Source organism: Clavelina lepadiformis, chromosome 6, assembly GCF_947623445.1.
Source record: "Clavelina lepadiformis chromosome 6, kaClaLepa1.1, whole genome shotgun sequence".
Taxonomy (NCBI): Eukaryota; Metazoa; Chordata; class Ascidiacea; order Aplousobranchia; family Clavelinidae; genus Clavelina; species Clavelina lepadiformis.
In genome coordinates, this window is record NC_135245.1 from 14316524 (window position 1) to 14333306 (window position 16783).

General features: G+C 40.1%; 1 protein-coding gene across 1 annotated transcript; it reads right to left on the reverse strand.

Moving 5' to 3' along the window:
• Positions 1–221: 221 nt before the first annotated feature.
• LOC143463370 (uncharacterized) lies at positions 222–1640 on the reverse strand. Its single transcript, XM_076961837.1, has one exon. It carries the CDS (start codon positions 1638–1640, stop codon positions 222–224), a length of 1419 nt encoding a protein of 472 aa, XP_076817952.1.
• Between the last annotated feature and the right edge of the window lie 15143 nt (positions 1641–16783).

Sequence of the window (16783 nt, forward strand, 5' to 3'; positions counted from 1 at the left end):
TTCATGATTTTCAAATTGATACCAAAGGTGACCCACCTTCACTTCTAATAATTACACATAGCGACATAATCGCAATCAATTACGAAAAACACCATTTGTTTATGTGCCATGCGGCAATACTTGACAAAATATATACATAGTCGAAAAAACTTTAAAGGCACGAACATAGCGATGTAAAGACAATATACAACACAAATTAAACTACGATTGAGTTTATACGATTACGGTGGCATTAAATCATTCAATTTATAAGCGGGGTCCAAACGCAATTCGAGCCTCCCACCTTCTACCATTTGATTGAATCTGTATTTAAATGCCCGGTCTATGCTTGTCACCAATTTGTCAAGGGTTGGAGGAGATTTGTTCTCATATATAAATTTGTTCCTAATTTTCCATATTTGGTGTTTAACCATGGTGATCAATGTGCTCAAAGTCTGGTCCATTATTTCGTTTTCGATCCGTTTAAAGTTAAAACTTTGTAAGTCTTCGATTTTTGTCATAGCCGGGTTGAGGTTGGCGAATTTTTGCGCAAACGTTTTTACTGTAACCCAGAGTCGCTTTATCTTGTCGCATTTTCGGAAAGTGTGGTAGTCGGTATCTGGACCAATGCCGCAAAATGCGCACGATGTATCCGAGTTTATTTGGAAAAAACCGCATTTTCCCCTAAAGGGTAGTAGATTCCACGCGCATCTGTAGTTGAAGGTTTTCAGGTAAATTGGTAAAATCGGGTTATGAATCCTAGACCATTTAACTCGGTTTTTTTCACTTGACTGCGTTTCTGGAGTGCTTTCTTTGATTATTCGGTTGTACGTGTTTCCTAGTTTTGGACTGGCTAAATCAATTTTACTTAGTTTGTATTTTTCAACAATTTCCCGGATTTTCCAATAGTAGGGGCTTGGTTGTGCGATGTGCGGGATACTGTTTAGTTTCTGGACATCGAGTACATTAGCTAAAACGTGTCCTAATTGGTACTCCACATATCTATCGTGTGTTGACATTGGGTCGTTCATTACTCTGCCGAGGCAATACTTTTGTATCGATTTGACATAAGTCAGATCGGCGTAGACTTGGATGTTTGGCATTCGGTAGCCGCCTTCTAACTTATTGCGTTGTAAAATATCGATAGAAACAGCTGTTTCTTTGCCTTGCACGTATTGCAGAACATGATTATTTAACTTCCCAATTATGTCTTGGTCTTGGGGGTATGTTTTGGCAACCTGAGTAATTACTGGCAGGATTTTTGATTTTAATAAAACTGCTTTAGCTTCATAGGTGGCATAGTTTGTGCTCAAACTTTTTAGTTGCTCTTTTACCTTTGGAATTAAGTTTTCCCACTGTTGGCGTTCTATAACATTTCCGATTTCATATCCCAATAACTCTATACTTGTGTTTGTCCAGGATAGTTTGGGCAAGAGTGGGTTGTCTACCGGCTGATTCACAGCTAATCCTTTGGTTTTAGCTTCGTTTAAGGTTAAGCCAGATGCTTTTGAAAATCTGTCGACTAAATCGAGCGCGAAATGGATATCAGCAGGGTTTTTAAAACACAACCTTGTGTCATCAGCGTAATTTACGCATTTTACTTCTTTTCTGTCGCTTAACTGAGGACCTTTGATATGTGCAGTCTCATTGAGCTTAGACATTAAAGGCTCTACCGCTATTAAAAACAAGTGCAGGCTTAAGGGGTCTCCTTGTCTCACGCCTCGGTTCAATTTAAAATTTCATTTCAGTCAACACTCTCATTAACCAATTATGTTCTATTGAATCAAAGGCTTTTTTAAAATCAAGGGATAAAAAATACAGGTTTTGCATTTTTCTTTTCGCATTATCATGTAAATCTCTTAAAAGTATCGTGGCTTTTGATAATTGTTTACCTTTTGTGGCGTACTGATGCTCATGTATCACTTCTTTGAGAGTTTCCCTTATTCTATTTGCCAGTATTTTTGTATATATTTTGTAGTCTAAATTTAACAGGGTAATTGGTCGGTAGTTGTCTAGGTCCGCATCATCGCCTTTTTTATAAATTAGAGTGATGGCACCTTTCTTAATTTCTTTGGGGATTTTTTTCTCTTTAAACCAGTGTTTAAAGATTTCGCTCATTTTGTCACCTATTATATTCCAACAGGTTTTATAAAATTCACCGCTTAGTCCGTCCGGCCCAGGCGATTTCCCATTTGCAAGAGTCTTCACAACGTTTTGGATTTCGGCATTGCTTATTTCACAATCTAATTTAATGCGTCTTCGGCGCAGCGACTGCATGTTTTTTTTTGTCCTTCATAACTCAGCATGCTCTTAATAGAGCCTTCTTGACTGTAAAGATTCTCCTTCCGTCTTTTTTTTGTCTCATTCTATCTCGACCGTAGGTGGCTGGTTTCGAGATTCCTAGGCTTGCAAGAGCTTCTCTAATACTTTGTTGGGGGAAGTTAGGCGGTACCCATGAGACAGTTAACTCCGCATGTTCGTCACCATGAGCTATTGCACTGTTGATCCCTTCTACTTGTTCTAGTGCATTTGCCAATTTTATTGCTCCTTTCTTGTTTTCAACAGTGAAATCGACGATGCTTCCAGGGCGTTGGACTATGCCTTCAATTGCGCTTAGTGGCATTTTAATCGAAGTGAGTAGCTGATATATCTCTCCTCGTTTCATTGGTTGTTCGAACTTTGCAGTCACTTCACATTCTCTGCTGTAGTTTTCTGGAACTTTGAAAACCCACTGACTTTTTTTTTTGACCTTGTCTGCGTAGGTATTTTTTCGTGGTCTGTCAAATGAGACGGTTGCTGATTAATTTCTGTTGCGTGGAGATATTTTGACAGATAAAATCTGTCAATGTGCGATTTTCTCATTCCGTTCTGCCACGTATAAATTTTCTTTTGGCCGTATATTTTCCGAAAATGGTCTTTTAGAATTTAGATCATATGTTTCGCAAAGTTTCATCAGTTCAGTTTTCCTATATCGGTTTCGAAAGGGAGGATGTTTGTCTAAAGTCAGGTCGTCGACAATATTAAAGTCGCCGGCTAGGACTGTGGGCAATTTTCCATCGACATACTGGTACATTTGTTTAAAAAATCTATCGTTTTTACGATTATCGCCAGATTTTACGTTTGGTGCGTAAATATTTAGTACTTTTAAAAGGTGGCTATGTATTGATAAAACCGCGCTGATTGTTCTGCCCTCTACGTCGTAATCTGTTTCTTTAAAGGTAACGGCGGGGTGATTGATCAAAATTGCAACTCCTCCATTCTGGTATTTTTTTTGGGCGCCGAATTAAAAAGCGCTTTTGACTCCCCCCATTCCCTGCACCAATCATTTTCTTAATCAGGGGGACATTTGGTTTCTTGAAGTAAAATTAATTGCGCTTTATCATTTTTTAAACCCTCAAACAAATCGCGGCGCTTTATGGCATTATTTAAGCCTCTACAATTAAGCGATGTGATACTGAGGTATGCAGTCATGGGAAATTGCAAAATTGAAAATAAATACACTAGCATTTTTTTGTTTACAATTACGTCTGTAACAGTCCATTTTTCAGGTGTGGCAAAAACGATAATCACTTATCTTACGTTTTTACAAGCAGTTGATTACAGTAATTAAGAAACGGCGGCAGATTGCGAGTTTCAGCATGTGAAATTCCATCTCATTATCAGAGAATGCACGCTTTAGCAATTTGGAGTAATTAAGTCTTTTAACTTTACACACTAACAATTGAAAAGAATGATCAAGAAATTGTTCAAACATTTGCGGTTGCGTTTAATTTCAAATTATCTGGTACATATGTGTAACCACAGGTTTGCTGTTTAAATCTGTGCGTGCCTCTTAAATTGTTATCCGAACAATGACATAAGTAGTATATTTTACTACAGTTTGTACACTGAATAATTTCATTGCGGCCTGGTTGCTGTAAAGTTTGTTTGGTGTTCGGATTCGTCTTTTGGTGATCTTTTTTCTTAGGAGATTGGTTTCTCGGTTCGATTGGGGGGTTTCACTGTCTCCTTTTGGTACTGTTGTTTCTATTATAGATTCATCATAATAATCAATAATTGGTTTTGCCGTAGCATTACCTTTATCGTGTTGTTTTATTGTTGGCTGTCGATTTCGGCTGGGGTTTGGTCGAGTTCTTCTGTATCAGCGTGGGAATGTCTGTTTTGTGAGAATTTTATTCCATCCGTCGTTGGATGACTTGATGATTCTAACGAAAAAGTTCCCGAGTGTAGGTTTTCTTTCGTTATTCTGTATTCACATTCTCTGGCGAGATGCAACAACAAATTGATCTATCGACTGCGTGGGGAAGTCGATTGGAACCCACGCGACGGTTATGTTGGTGAACTCATCTCCCTGGGCGATAGCACTCTGTACGTTTGGTACATTTCTCAATGCTTGGGCCATTTTCACGGCTGTATTTTTGCTGTTGAATGTCAATTCGATTTGCTGTCGCGGGAGCTGGACTACACCTTCTAAAGATGACAGTGGAATTTTCGCCTTTCTCAGCATTTCATACATCTCTTGCGCTTTAGAGCGGTTTTAAATTTGAGGGAAACTTCTCTTTCTCTGTTGTAGTCTTTGGGTAGGTCAAAAGACCATATACCCTGTCTTTTGACTCGATCTGCGTACGTGAGCTCCTTGCGGTGTAGCTCCGTTAATAGTTTCAGTAACTGGGGGAAGGTAGTCCTAAAAAGGACTCTTTGCAGTGTACCTTTGCTGAGGAAAAAACTAGCACTAACTAAAACTAACTGAAAAAAGAAGAGCCAATGGTTTGTTTATTTGCACATTAATTCATAACACGCAAATAGTGAAGGAAAAAACAAAAAGTACAAGGAACAAAATATGACACACACGAAAAAAGACTATTTGATAAGTATAGCTTTTTGGTTTATGATTTTTCTGTTGATACTAAAGGTACTTCACCTTCACTTCTGTTATATCACATGGTAACATTATCACAATCAATCACAAAAAACACCATTTGTTTATGCACTATGCACTATGCGGCAATGCTTGACATAATACATATAAAGACACGAACATAGCGATGTAAAGACACTATACAACACATATGAAACTACGATTGAGTATATCAAATTACGGTGGCATCAAATCATTCAATTTAAAAGCGGGGTCCAAGCGCAGCTCCAGTCTCCCACCTGCTGCCATTTGATTTAATCTGTATTTAAAGGCCCGGTCTATGCTTGTCACTAATTTGCCAAGGGTTGGAGGAGATTGCTTCTCATATATAAAATTGTTTCTAGTTTTCCATATTTGGTGTTTAACCATGGTGATTAATGCGCTCAAAGTCTGGTCCGCTACTTCGACCTCGATCCATTTAAAGTTAAAACTTTCTAAGTCTTCGATTTTTGTCATAGCCGGGTTGAGGTTGGCGAATTTTTGCGCAAATATTTTGACTGTAACCCAAAGTCGCTTTATCTTGTCGCATTTTCGGAAAGTGTGGTAGTCGGTATCTGGACCGATGCCGCAAAATGCGCACGATGTATCCGAGTTAATTTGGAAAATACCGCATTTTCCCCTAAAGGGTAGTAGATTCCACGCGCATCTGTAATTAAAGGTTTTCAAGTAATTTGGTAAAAACGGGTTATGAATCCTAGCCCATTTTATTCGGTTTTGTTCACTCGGCTTCAACCTCCTATAGTAGGGACTTGGTTGTGCGATGTGCGGGATATTGTTTAATTTCGGAACATCAAGTACATTAGCCAAAACGTGTCCTAATTGGTACTCGACATATCGTTCGTGTGTTGACATTGATTCATTCATTACTCTACCGAGGCAATACTTTTGTATCGATTTGACATAATTTAGATCAGCGTAAATTTGGATATTTGGCATTCGGTAGCCGCCTTCTAACTTATTGCGTTGTAAAATATTGATAGAAATTGCTGTTTCTTTGCCTTGCACGTATTGCAGAATATGATTATTTAGTTTCCCAATTATATCTTGGTCTGGAGGGTATGTTTTTGCAACCTGAGTGATTACTTTTAGTTGCGCTTTTACCTTTGGAATTAAGTTTTCCCATTGTTGGCGTTCTATAACGTTTCCGATTTCATATCCTAAAAACATTCGTCTGAAATAATAGAATAATGATAAGCAATTGTCACCATGCAAACCGTGAAGTAGTCGTAGTCTACAATGAAGAAAAACACACTTGCTCCAAGCAGAAATAAAACACAAGAAAGAATTAAGATAAAACGAGGCGAGTTAACAAAAGCATTTTCATTCTTATTTGCGCTCAAAGGCCATGTTTATAAAGTGTAACAGGATGACAGCAAATTTTACTGTGGTAGAAGGTCAAAGAAAGAATTCTCAAGTGCATGTGCTCGATGGTTATAATGGATAGTAATCCAAGCCTTATGCAAGCCACAAGGCTGCACAATAATCATGAGGTGGAATTGTATGCAAATGAAACAATCAATTTAAAGAATAGTTTGAAAAGAGCTGTAAAAGTGTAACCAAACTTTGTTTACCAGGTAAGCTCCCCGCTTAACAACTAGTCAATTAGCCAGACTGTCTTATTTCTACGAGTCTTCCTTAGATAAAAACAAACGTCTTCCTTTATTAAAACCAAACGTAGACTAACTCAACTCAACCAAAACACAGAATTAATCTTGGCCACATAGCAAGAAAATAAGCGTGGGGCGTTAATTACCAAATAGGTCTGCAGGGGTAGTGCGGTGACGCGGAACGAGAAACAAGCTAAAAAAACCCTGCACGTGTAAATAGTAAAGAAGTGCGACAGTGGGAGAGAAGTTATGAAAACGGACAAGCACACGCAAGTACGCATAAATGAAGTAATGAACAGCATCTATAAAAACGGCTGACACACACACATTGGATTAAATTACTGTATAATATAATGCAGCAGAAAAACAGTGCACGCACACACTAAGGTAAAAACTCCCTAACAGTTTACGGGGTAGTAAATATAAAACAAACACTAAGTAGTTATAAACAGCTTACACCGTAAACTAGTGCTTTACAAACCGGGTGTTACAACGTTAAAATGCAGTGCTTATAAAACAGGCGTGAAAAGATATTCTCGTGACATCCCCCCCAGACCAGTTCTTTTCCGGCCCCGGAAAAATTATTCATTATCCGGGTAAAAACGTGTTTGTCTTCGAGCTCGCCGTGGCGGTAGGTTTCTTTCCGTCATGGCCGAAGTGGTCTCGCTGGGAATGGGGCCGTTCTCTACGAGGGCAGGTTGGCTTGTCTCTATTGTCTCGTTATTGCCCTCCTCTGTGATCCTGAGTTGCCCAACTGCCGAGTCTTCCCGTCCTTGACTACTGGATAATTGCTCAGTCGCGCTCGTATTGATTGATGTAGCCTCGGATTCTCCGGTGGCGGTATCCGTTGAATTTTGTGGTATGAACACCAAACCTCAGTGGAAGCGGGGACGATCAGGTCTTCGACGATATAAACCTCGTTTCGTTGTAAGGTCACTCTTCCATCGAGCAGGGGTGTTGACGACGATCCGGCTTCTAGAGTTTTGTCCTTGTAGCAGATCCGGCATTGGTGATGCTGGACGAAATTTGCATAACCTTTTCCGGTAATGTTGTTGAGCGGGTGTTGCGGTGGCTGGAGCAGGCGGACAGGATCGATTCCAACTTAACTTTGATGGTTTCGGTATCGTTGATTTCTTCCTTCAGACGGACCCGGTGCGCGTGGTTTCCAATGGAGGCGATCCACGTCTCGTTGTAAAGTGTTCACTTGCGTTTTCACTGAAGACACAGTTTCGTCAATACTTGAAATCCGGCCTTGAATATTGTCATTAAACAACTTTATCTCGCCACTTATCTTAGCAAGTTCATTCTTCATCAAAACAGTCGCTTCGTCCTGGCGGCTTTCGTCTCCATGTGAAAGTCGAGCGACAGTGAACACGTCTGAACACGGAGTCTTTTCCGAGACGTCCAGGGCAATGGCTCGGGCGCTGGTAATGAAGAAGTCTCTGCCGATCTCTAGGTCTGCGACTAAGGTTTCCGATATTTTGCGGTTTCTCAAACCCCGGATCAATGCCAAGTAGAGTACCTCATTTTTTACAGGTGCTTGATCTGCACTGGCGTAAGCCATGTCACCCTGTTTCCGCAAAGCGTAGACGAATGATCGTGTAGATTCGTCCGGTTTCTGTACCCTATCCAAAAGGCTGTTTTTTAATCTGCTGATTTCCGCCTTTGATCGCCCTGCTTCTGAAGCCCTTTCCACCAACTCGTCGAACTCTAAGTCGTAGACGGAGGCATCTTTCCCTTGAATTTCCCAGACAAAGTCCTTATCGAAACTTTCAATGAGGAGGTGTTTCTTAAAATCTTGATTTGCCCTAACGCTGGCGCAGTAAGAGTTAAAAACTTTGAGAAAGTCTTGAAAGTCTTCATTGGACTTATATCTTAGTAGAGGCAACGTCACATTAAAAGCCATACTGGTAAACAATACCTTGATACCTTGATACCTTTTTGACTGCGGGATCCTGGCGCGCTCGCCAATTGTAACCAAACTTTGTTTACCAGGTAAGCTCCCCGCTTAACGGCTAGTCAATTAGCCAGACTGTCTTATTTCTACGAGTTTTCCTTAGATAAAAACAAACGTCTTCCTTTATTAAAACCAAACGTAGACTAACTCAACTCAACCAAAACACAGAATTAATCTTGGCCACATAGCAAGAAAATAAGCGTGGGGCGTTAATTACCAAATAGGTCTGCAGGGGTAGTGCGGTGACGCGGAACGAGAAACAAGCTAAAAAAACCCTGCACGTGTAAATAGTAAAGAAGTGCGACAGTGGGAGAGAAGTTATGAAAACGGACAAGCACACGCAAGTACGCATAAATGAAGTAATGAACAGCATCTATAAAAACGGCTGACACACACACATTGGATTAAATTACTGTATAATATAATGCAGCAGAAAAACAGTGCACGCACACACTAAGGTAAAAACTCCCTAACAGTTTACGGGGTAGTAAATATAAAACAAACACTAAGTAGTTATAAACAGCTTACACCGTAAACTAGTGCTTTACAAACCGGGTGTTACAACGTTAAAATGCAGTGCTTATAAAACAGGCGTGAAAAGATATTCTCGTGACATCCCCCCCAGACCAGTTCTTTTCCGGCCCCGGAAAAATTATTCATTATCCGGGTAAAAACGTGTTTGTCTTCGAGCTCGCCGTGGCGGTAGGTTTCTTTCCGTCATGGCCGAAGTGGTCTCGCTGGGAATGGGGCCGTTCTCTACGAGGGCAGGTTGGCTTGTCTCTATTGTCTCGTTATTGCCCTCCTCTGTGATCCTGAGTTGCCCAACTGCCGAGTCTTCCCGTCCTTGACTACTGGATAATTGCTCAGTCGCGCTCGTATTGATTGATGTAGCCTCGGATTCTCCGGTGGCGGTATCCGTTGAATTTTGTGGTATGAACACCAAACCTCAGTGGAAGCGGGGACGATCAGGTCTTCGACGATATAAACCTCGTTTCGTTGTAAGGTCACTCTTCCATCGAGCAGGGGTGTTGACGACGATCCGGCTTCTAGAGTTTTGTCCTTGTAGCAGATCCGGCATTGGTGATGCTGGACGAAATTTGCATAACCTTTTCCGGTAATGTTGTTGAGCGGGTGTTGCGGTGGCTGGAGCAGGCGGACAGGATCGATTCCAACTTAACTTTGATGGTTTCGGTATCGTTGATTTCTTCCTTCAGACGGACCCGGTGCGCGTGGTTTCCAATGGAGGCGATCCACGTCTCGTTGTAAAGTGTTCACTTGCGTTTTCACTGAAGACACAGTTTCGTCAATACTTGAAATCCGGCCTTGAATATTGTCATTAAACAACTTTATCTCGCCACTTATCTTAGCAAGTTCATTCTTCATCAAAACAGTCGCTTCGTCCTGGCGGCTTTCGTCTCCATGTGAAAGTCGAGCGACAGTGAACACGTCTGAACACGGAGTCTTTTCCGAGACGTCCAGGGCAATGGCTCGGGCGCTGGTAATGAAGAAGTCTCTGCCGATCTCTAGGTCTGCGACTAAGGTTTCCGATATTTTGCGGTTTCTCAAACCCCGGATCAATGCCAAGTAGAGTACCTCATTTTTTACAGGTGCTTGATCTGCACTGGCGTAAGCCATGTCACCCTGTTTCCGCAAAGCGTAGACGAATGATCGTGTAGATTCGTCCGGTTTCTGTACCCTATCCAAAAGGCTGTTTTTTAATCTGCTGATTTCCGCCTTTGATCGCCCTGCTTCTGAAGCCCTTTCCACCAACTCGTCGAACTCTAAGTCGTAGACGGAGGCATCTTTCCCTTGAATTTCCCAGACAAAGTCCTTATCGAAACTTTCAATGAGGAGGTGTTTCTTAAAATCTTGATTTGCCCTAACGCTGGCGCAGTAAGAGTTAAAAACTTTGAGAAAGTCTTGAAAGTCTTCATTGGACTTATATCTTAGTAGAGGCAACGTCACATTAAAAGCCATACTGGTAAACAATACCTTGATACCTTGATACCTTTTTGACTGCGGGATCCTGGCGCGCTCGCCAATTGTAACCAAACTTTGTTTACCAGGTAAGCTCCCCGCTTAACGGCTAGTCAATTAGCCAGACTGTCTTATTTCTACGAGTTTTCCTTAGATAAAAACAAACGTCTTCCTTTATTAAAACCAAACGTAGACTAACTCAACTCAACCAAAACACAGAATTAATCTTGGCCACATAGCAAGAAAATAAGCGTGGGGCGTTAATTACCAAATAGGTCTGCAGGGGTAGTGCGGTGACGCGGAACGAGAAACAAGCTAAAAAAACCCTGCACGTGTAAATAGTAAAGAAGTGCGACAGTGGGAGAGAAGTTATGAAAACGGACAAGCACACGCAAGTACGCATAAATGAAGTAATGAACAGCATCTATAAAAACGGCTGACACACACACATTGGATTAAATTACTGTATAATATAATGCAGCAGAAAAACAGTGCACGCACACACTAAGGTAAAAACTCCCTAACAGTTTACGGGGTAGTAAATATAAAACAAACACTAAGTAGTTATAAACAGCTTACACCGTAAACTAGTGCTTTACAAACCGGGTGTTACAACGTTAAAATGCAGTGCTTATAAAACAGGCGTGAAAAGATATTCTCGTGACAAAAGCACATTGTGGAAGTTTAAGAGAGCTGTCTGATGATATCACTCGAGAAGATAGCAGTGCAGCTTCAGTATCGTTTAAGAGTATTACAAGTGCAATGTACAAAAGGAGTTCATCTAATGTTCCAAAGCTGCCAGCTGGGCCTGATGAGTTTTTTTCCTTGCTTGTTGCTCAAAGTTCAATCAACATTTTTGTGGAACATTGAAAGTTAGATTTCTGGTGTGCTTTGGCAACGCCAATTTTGTTCTTCATGATGGCACATTTTTCACTGTTCTCACTACTTATGTTCCCACTACCAGGATGTCAACCAAATACTGCTATGTCTGACTTTGAAACTGCTACTTGAAACGCTTGGAAAGCACGTTTTCCCCATATTCAACTTACAAGCAGTTCTTGTGGCGAAAAAAAAACCTTGGCTTGACAGGAACATTTTTTTTGCTTTGAAGCCAGGCAGTGGTTTAAGGCTGTAATGGCTTTACCTTTTGCCCCAGCAGAAAATATTCAAGAAGCATTTGTTCTGAATATCAAAACGATAAATATAAATCCGTCAGTTTCAGTAAAACTTCAAAAATTTAAACACTACATAAAGTCCTATTGGATTGATAGAATAACCCCTGCTGACCTATCAGTGTTTGGACATGAAATTACTACAAACAATGGTGCTGAGAGTTTTCATGGAAAGCTGAAGCAAAGAATTGAAGAACACAGACCCAACATATGGGTTTTTATGGGGCTCTGTAATCGTGTGTTATCTGACTATAGTACAAGGCTTGGGCATATCTCAGCCAAGAAAACGCCTGACTCAAAATGTGATGTAAGCTGGAAAAACTGCAAACTCTCATATATCTTGCTCAGTGTCTATATCAAATCGGCAATTTGACTTGGAGATACCGTGCCAGATGTTCAAGTGGATCCAGCTTCGACCGGCGACATAGCTTCAACATAACACAGATGTTGTGCTCTGCTACTACTGCTCTCTGCCTTGTGGGCAAGCTATTTTCATGCAAACATGTGCCAAACGCATCACTGAAGATTTTCTTGGATACTTGTTGGATTATATTTTTTGTATATACTATAGTATAATGTTTGAAATGGTAGTTGATCAACTGAGTGACACATTCTTTTAACGTTCATTGGAGTGACAAATAATTCATGCTCAACTGAGTGATAGTTCATTTGAGTGACACGTTTCCTAGTTTTGGACTGGCTAAATCAATTTTACTTAGTTTGTATTTTTCAACAATTTCCCGGATTTTCCAATAGTAGGGGCTTGGTTGTGCGATGTGCGGGATACTGTTTAGTTTCTGGACATCGAGTACATTAGCTAAAACGTGTCCTAATTGGTACTCCACATATCTATCGTGTGTTGACATTGGTTCGTTCATTACTCTGCCGAGGCAATACTTTTGTATCGATTTGACATAAGTCAGATCGGCGTAGACTTGGATGTTTGGCATTCGGTAGCCGCCTTCTAACTTATTGCGTTGTAAAATATCGATAGAAACAGCTGTTTCTTTGCCTTGCACGTATTGCAGAACATGATTATTTAACTTCCCAATTATGTCTTGGTCTGGGGGGTATGTTTTGGCAACCTGAGTAATTACTGGCAGGATTTTTGATTTTAATAAAACTGCTTTAGCTTCATAGGTGGCATAGTTTGTGCTCAAACTTTTTAGTTGCTCTTTTACCTTTGGAATTAAGTTTTCCCATTGTTGGCGTTCTATAACATTTCCGATTTCATATCCCAATAACTCTATACTTGTGTTTGTCCAGGATAGTTTGGGCAAGAATGGGTTGTCTACCGGCTGATTCACAGCTAATCCTTTGGTTTTAGCTTCGTTTAAGGTTAAGCCAGATGCTTTTGAAAATCTGTCGACTAAATCGAGCGCGAAATGGATATCAGCAGGGTTTTTAAAACACAACCTTGTGTCATCAGCGTAATTTACGCATTTTACTTCTTTTCTGTCGCTTAACTGAGGACCTTTGATATGTGCAGTCTCATTGAGCTTAGACATTAAAGGCTCTACCGCTATTAAAAACAAGTGCAGGCTTAAGGGGTCTCCTTGTCTCACGCCTCGGTTCAATTTAAAATCTTTTGACAGGTGTCCGTTTAAAATTATTTTCGCGACGCTATCGCTATACAGATCTCTTATGCATGCGCATAGTGTTTCTGGGAACCGCATTTCAGTCAACACTCTCATTAACCAATTATGTTCTATTGAATCAAAGGCTTTTTTAAAATCAAGGGATAAAAAATACAGGTTTTGCATTTTTCTTTTCGCATTATCATGCAAATCTCTTAAAAGTATCGTGGCTTCTGATAATTGTTTACCTTTTGTGGCGTACTGATGCTCATGTATCACTTCTTTGAGAGTTTCCCTTATTCTATTTGCCAGTATTTTTGTATATATTTTGTAGTCTAAATTTAACAGGGTAATTGGTCGGTAGTTGTCTAGGTCCGCATCATCGCCTTTTTTATAAATTAGAGTGATGGCACCTTTCTTAATTTCTTTGGGGATTTTTTTCTCTTTAAACCAGTGTTTAAAGATTTCGCTCATTTTGTCACCTATTATATTCCAACAGGTTTTATAAAACACACCGCTTAGTCCGTCCTGCCCAGGCGATTTGCCATTTGCAAGAGTCTTCACAACGTTTTGGATTTCGGCATTGCTTATTTCACAATCTAATTTAATGCGTCTTCGGCGCAGCGACTGCATGTTTTTTTTTGTCCTTCATAACTCAGCATGCTTTTAATAGAGCCTTCTTGACTGTAAAGATTCTCCTTCCGTCTTTTTTTTGTCTCATTCTATCTCGACCGTAGGTGGCTGGTTTCGAGATTCCTAGGCTTGCAAGAGCTTCTCTAATACTTTGTTGGGGGAAGTTAGGCGGTACCCATGAGACAGTTAACTCCGCATGTTCGTCACCATGAGCTATTGCACTGTTGATCCCTTCTACTTGTTCTAGTGCATTTGCCAATTTTATTGCTCCTTTCTTGTTTTCAACAGTGAAATCGACGATGCTTCCAGGGCGTTGGACTATGCCTTCAATTGCGCTTAGTGGCATTTTAATCGAAGTGAGTAGCTGATATATCTCTCCTCGTTTCATTGGTTGGGCGAACTTTGCAGTCACTTCACATTCTCTGCTGTAGTTTTCTGGAACTTTGAAAACCCACTGACTTTTCTTTTTGACCTTGTCTGCGTAGGTATTTTTTCGTGGTCTGTCAAATGAGACGGTTGCTGACTAATTTCTGTTGCGTGGAGATATTTTGACAGATAAAATCTGTCAATGCGCGATTTGCTCATTCCGTTCTGCCACGTATAAATTTTCTTTTGGCCGTATATTTTCCGAAAATGGTCTTTTAGAATTTAGATCATATGTTTCGCAAAGTTTCATCAGTTCAGTTTTCCTATATCGGTTTCGAAAGGGAGGATGTTTGTCTAAAGTCAGGTCGTCGACAATATTAAAGTCGCCGGCTAGGACTGTGGGCAATTTTCCATCGACATACTGGTACATTTGTTTAAAAAATCTATCGTTTTTACGATTATCGCCAGAATTTACGTTTGGTGCGTAAATATTTAGTACTTTTAAAAGGTGGCTATGTATTGATAAAACCGCGCTGATTGTTCTGCCCTCTACGTCGTAATCTGTTTCTTTAAAGGTAACGGCGGGGTGATTGATCAAAATTGCAACTCCTCCATTCTGGTATTTTTTTTTGGGCGCCGAATTAAAAAGCGCTTTTGACTCCCCCATTCCCTGCACCAATCATTTTCTTAATCAGGGGGACATTTGGTTTCTTGAAGTAAAATTAATTGCGCTTTATCATTTTTTAAACCCTCAAACAAATCGCGGCGTTTTATGGCATTATTTAAGCCTCTACAATTAAGCGATGTGATACTGAGGTATGCAGTCATGGGAAATTGCAAAATTGAAAATAAATACACTAGCATTTTTTTGTTTACAATTACGTCTGTAACAGTCCATTTTGCAGGTGTGGCAAAAACGAAAATCACTTATCTTACGTTTTTGCAAGCAGTTGATTACAGTAATTAAGAAACGGCGGCAGATTGCGAGTTTCAGCATGTGAAATTCCATCTCATTATCAGAGAATGCACGCTTTAGCAATTTGGAGTAATTAAGTCTTTTAACTTTACACACTAACAATTGAAAAGAATGATCAAGAAATTGTTCAAACATTTGCGGTTGCGTTTAATTTCAAATTATCTGGTACATATGTGTAACCACAGGTTTGCTGTTTAAATCTGTGCGTGCCTCTTAAATTGTTATCCGAACAATGACATAAGTAGTATATTTTACTACAGTTTGTACACTGAATAATTTCATTGCGGCCTGGTTGCTGTAAAGTTTGTTTGGTGTTCGGATTCGTCTTTTGGTGATCTTTTTTCTTAGGAGATTGGTTTCTCGGTTCGATTGGGGGGTTTCACTGTCTCCTTTTGGTACTGTTGTTTCTATTATAGATTCATCATAATAATCAATAATTGGTTTTGCCGTAGCATTACCTTTATCGTGTTGTTTTATTGTTGGCTGTCGATTTCGGCTGGGGTTTGGTCGAGTTCTTCTGTATCAGCGTGGGAATGTCTGTTTTGTGAGAATTTTATTCCATCCGTCGTTGGATGACTTGATGATTCTAACGAAAAAGTTCCCGAGTGTAGGTTTTCTTTCGTTATTCTGTATTCACATTCTCTGGCGAGATGCAACAACAAATTGATCTATCGACTGCGTGGGGAAGTCGATTGGAACCCACGCGACGGTTATGTTGGTGAACTCATCTCCCTGGGCGATAGCACTCTGTACGTTTGGTACATTTCTCAATGCTTGGGCCATTTTCACGGCTGTATTTTTGCTGTTGAATGTCAATTCGATTTGCTGTCCCGGGAGCTGGACTACACCTTCTAAAGATGACAGTGGAATTTTCGCCTTTCTCAGCATTTCATACATCTCTTGGCGCTTTAGAGCGGTTTTAAATTTGAGGGAAACTTCTCTTTCTCTGTTGTAGTTTTTGGGTAGGTCAAAAGACCATATACCCTGTCTTTTGAATCGATCTGCGTACGTGAGTACCATATCTTTAGAGCTAGCCCTAAAGAGGGCTCCTTGCGGTGTAGCTCCGTTAATAGTTTCAGTAACTGGGGGAAGGTAGTCCTAAAAAGGACTCTTTGCAGTGTACCTTTGCTGAGGAAAAAACTAGCACTAACTAAAACTAACTGAAAAAAGAAGAGCCAATGGTTTGTATATTTGCACATTAATTCATAACACGCAAATAATGAAGAAAAAAACAAAAAGTACAAGGAACAAAATATGACACACACGAAAAAATACTATTTGATAAGTATAGCTTTTTGGTTTATGATTTTTCTGTTGATACTAAAGGTACTTCACCTTCACTTCTGTTATATCACATGGTAACATAATCACAATCAATCACAAAAAACACCATTTGTTTATGTGCCATGCGGCAATGCTTGACATAATACATATAAAGACACGAACATAGCGATGTAAAGACACTATACAACACATATTAAACTACGATTGAGTTTATAAGATTACGGTGGCATCAAATCATTCAATTTAAAAGCGGGGTCCAAGCGCAGCTCCAGTCTCCCACCTGCTGCCATTTGATTGAATCTGTATTTAAAGGCCCGGTATAAATTTGTTTCTAGTT

Excerpts from the sequence above, each read along its gene's own strand:
- LOC143463370 (XM_076961837.1), bottom strand. The coding sequence starts at position 1,640 with ATGTCTAAGCTCAATGAGACTGCACATATCAAAGGTCCTCAGTTAAGC.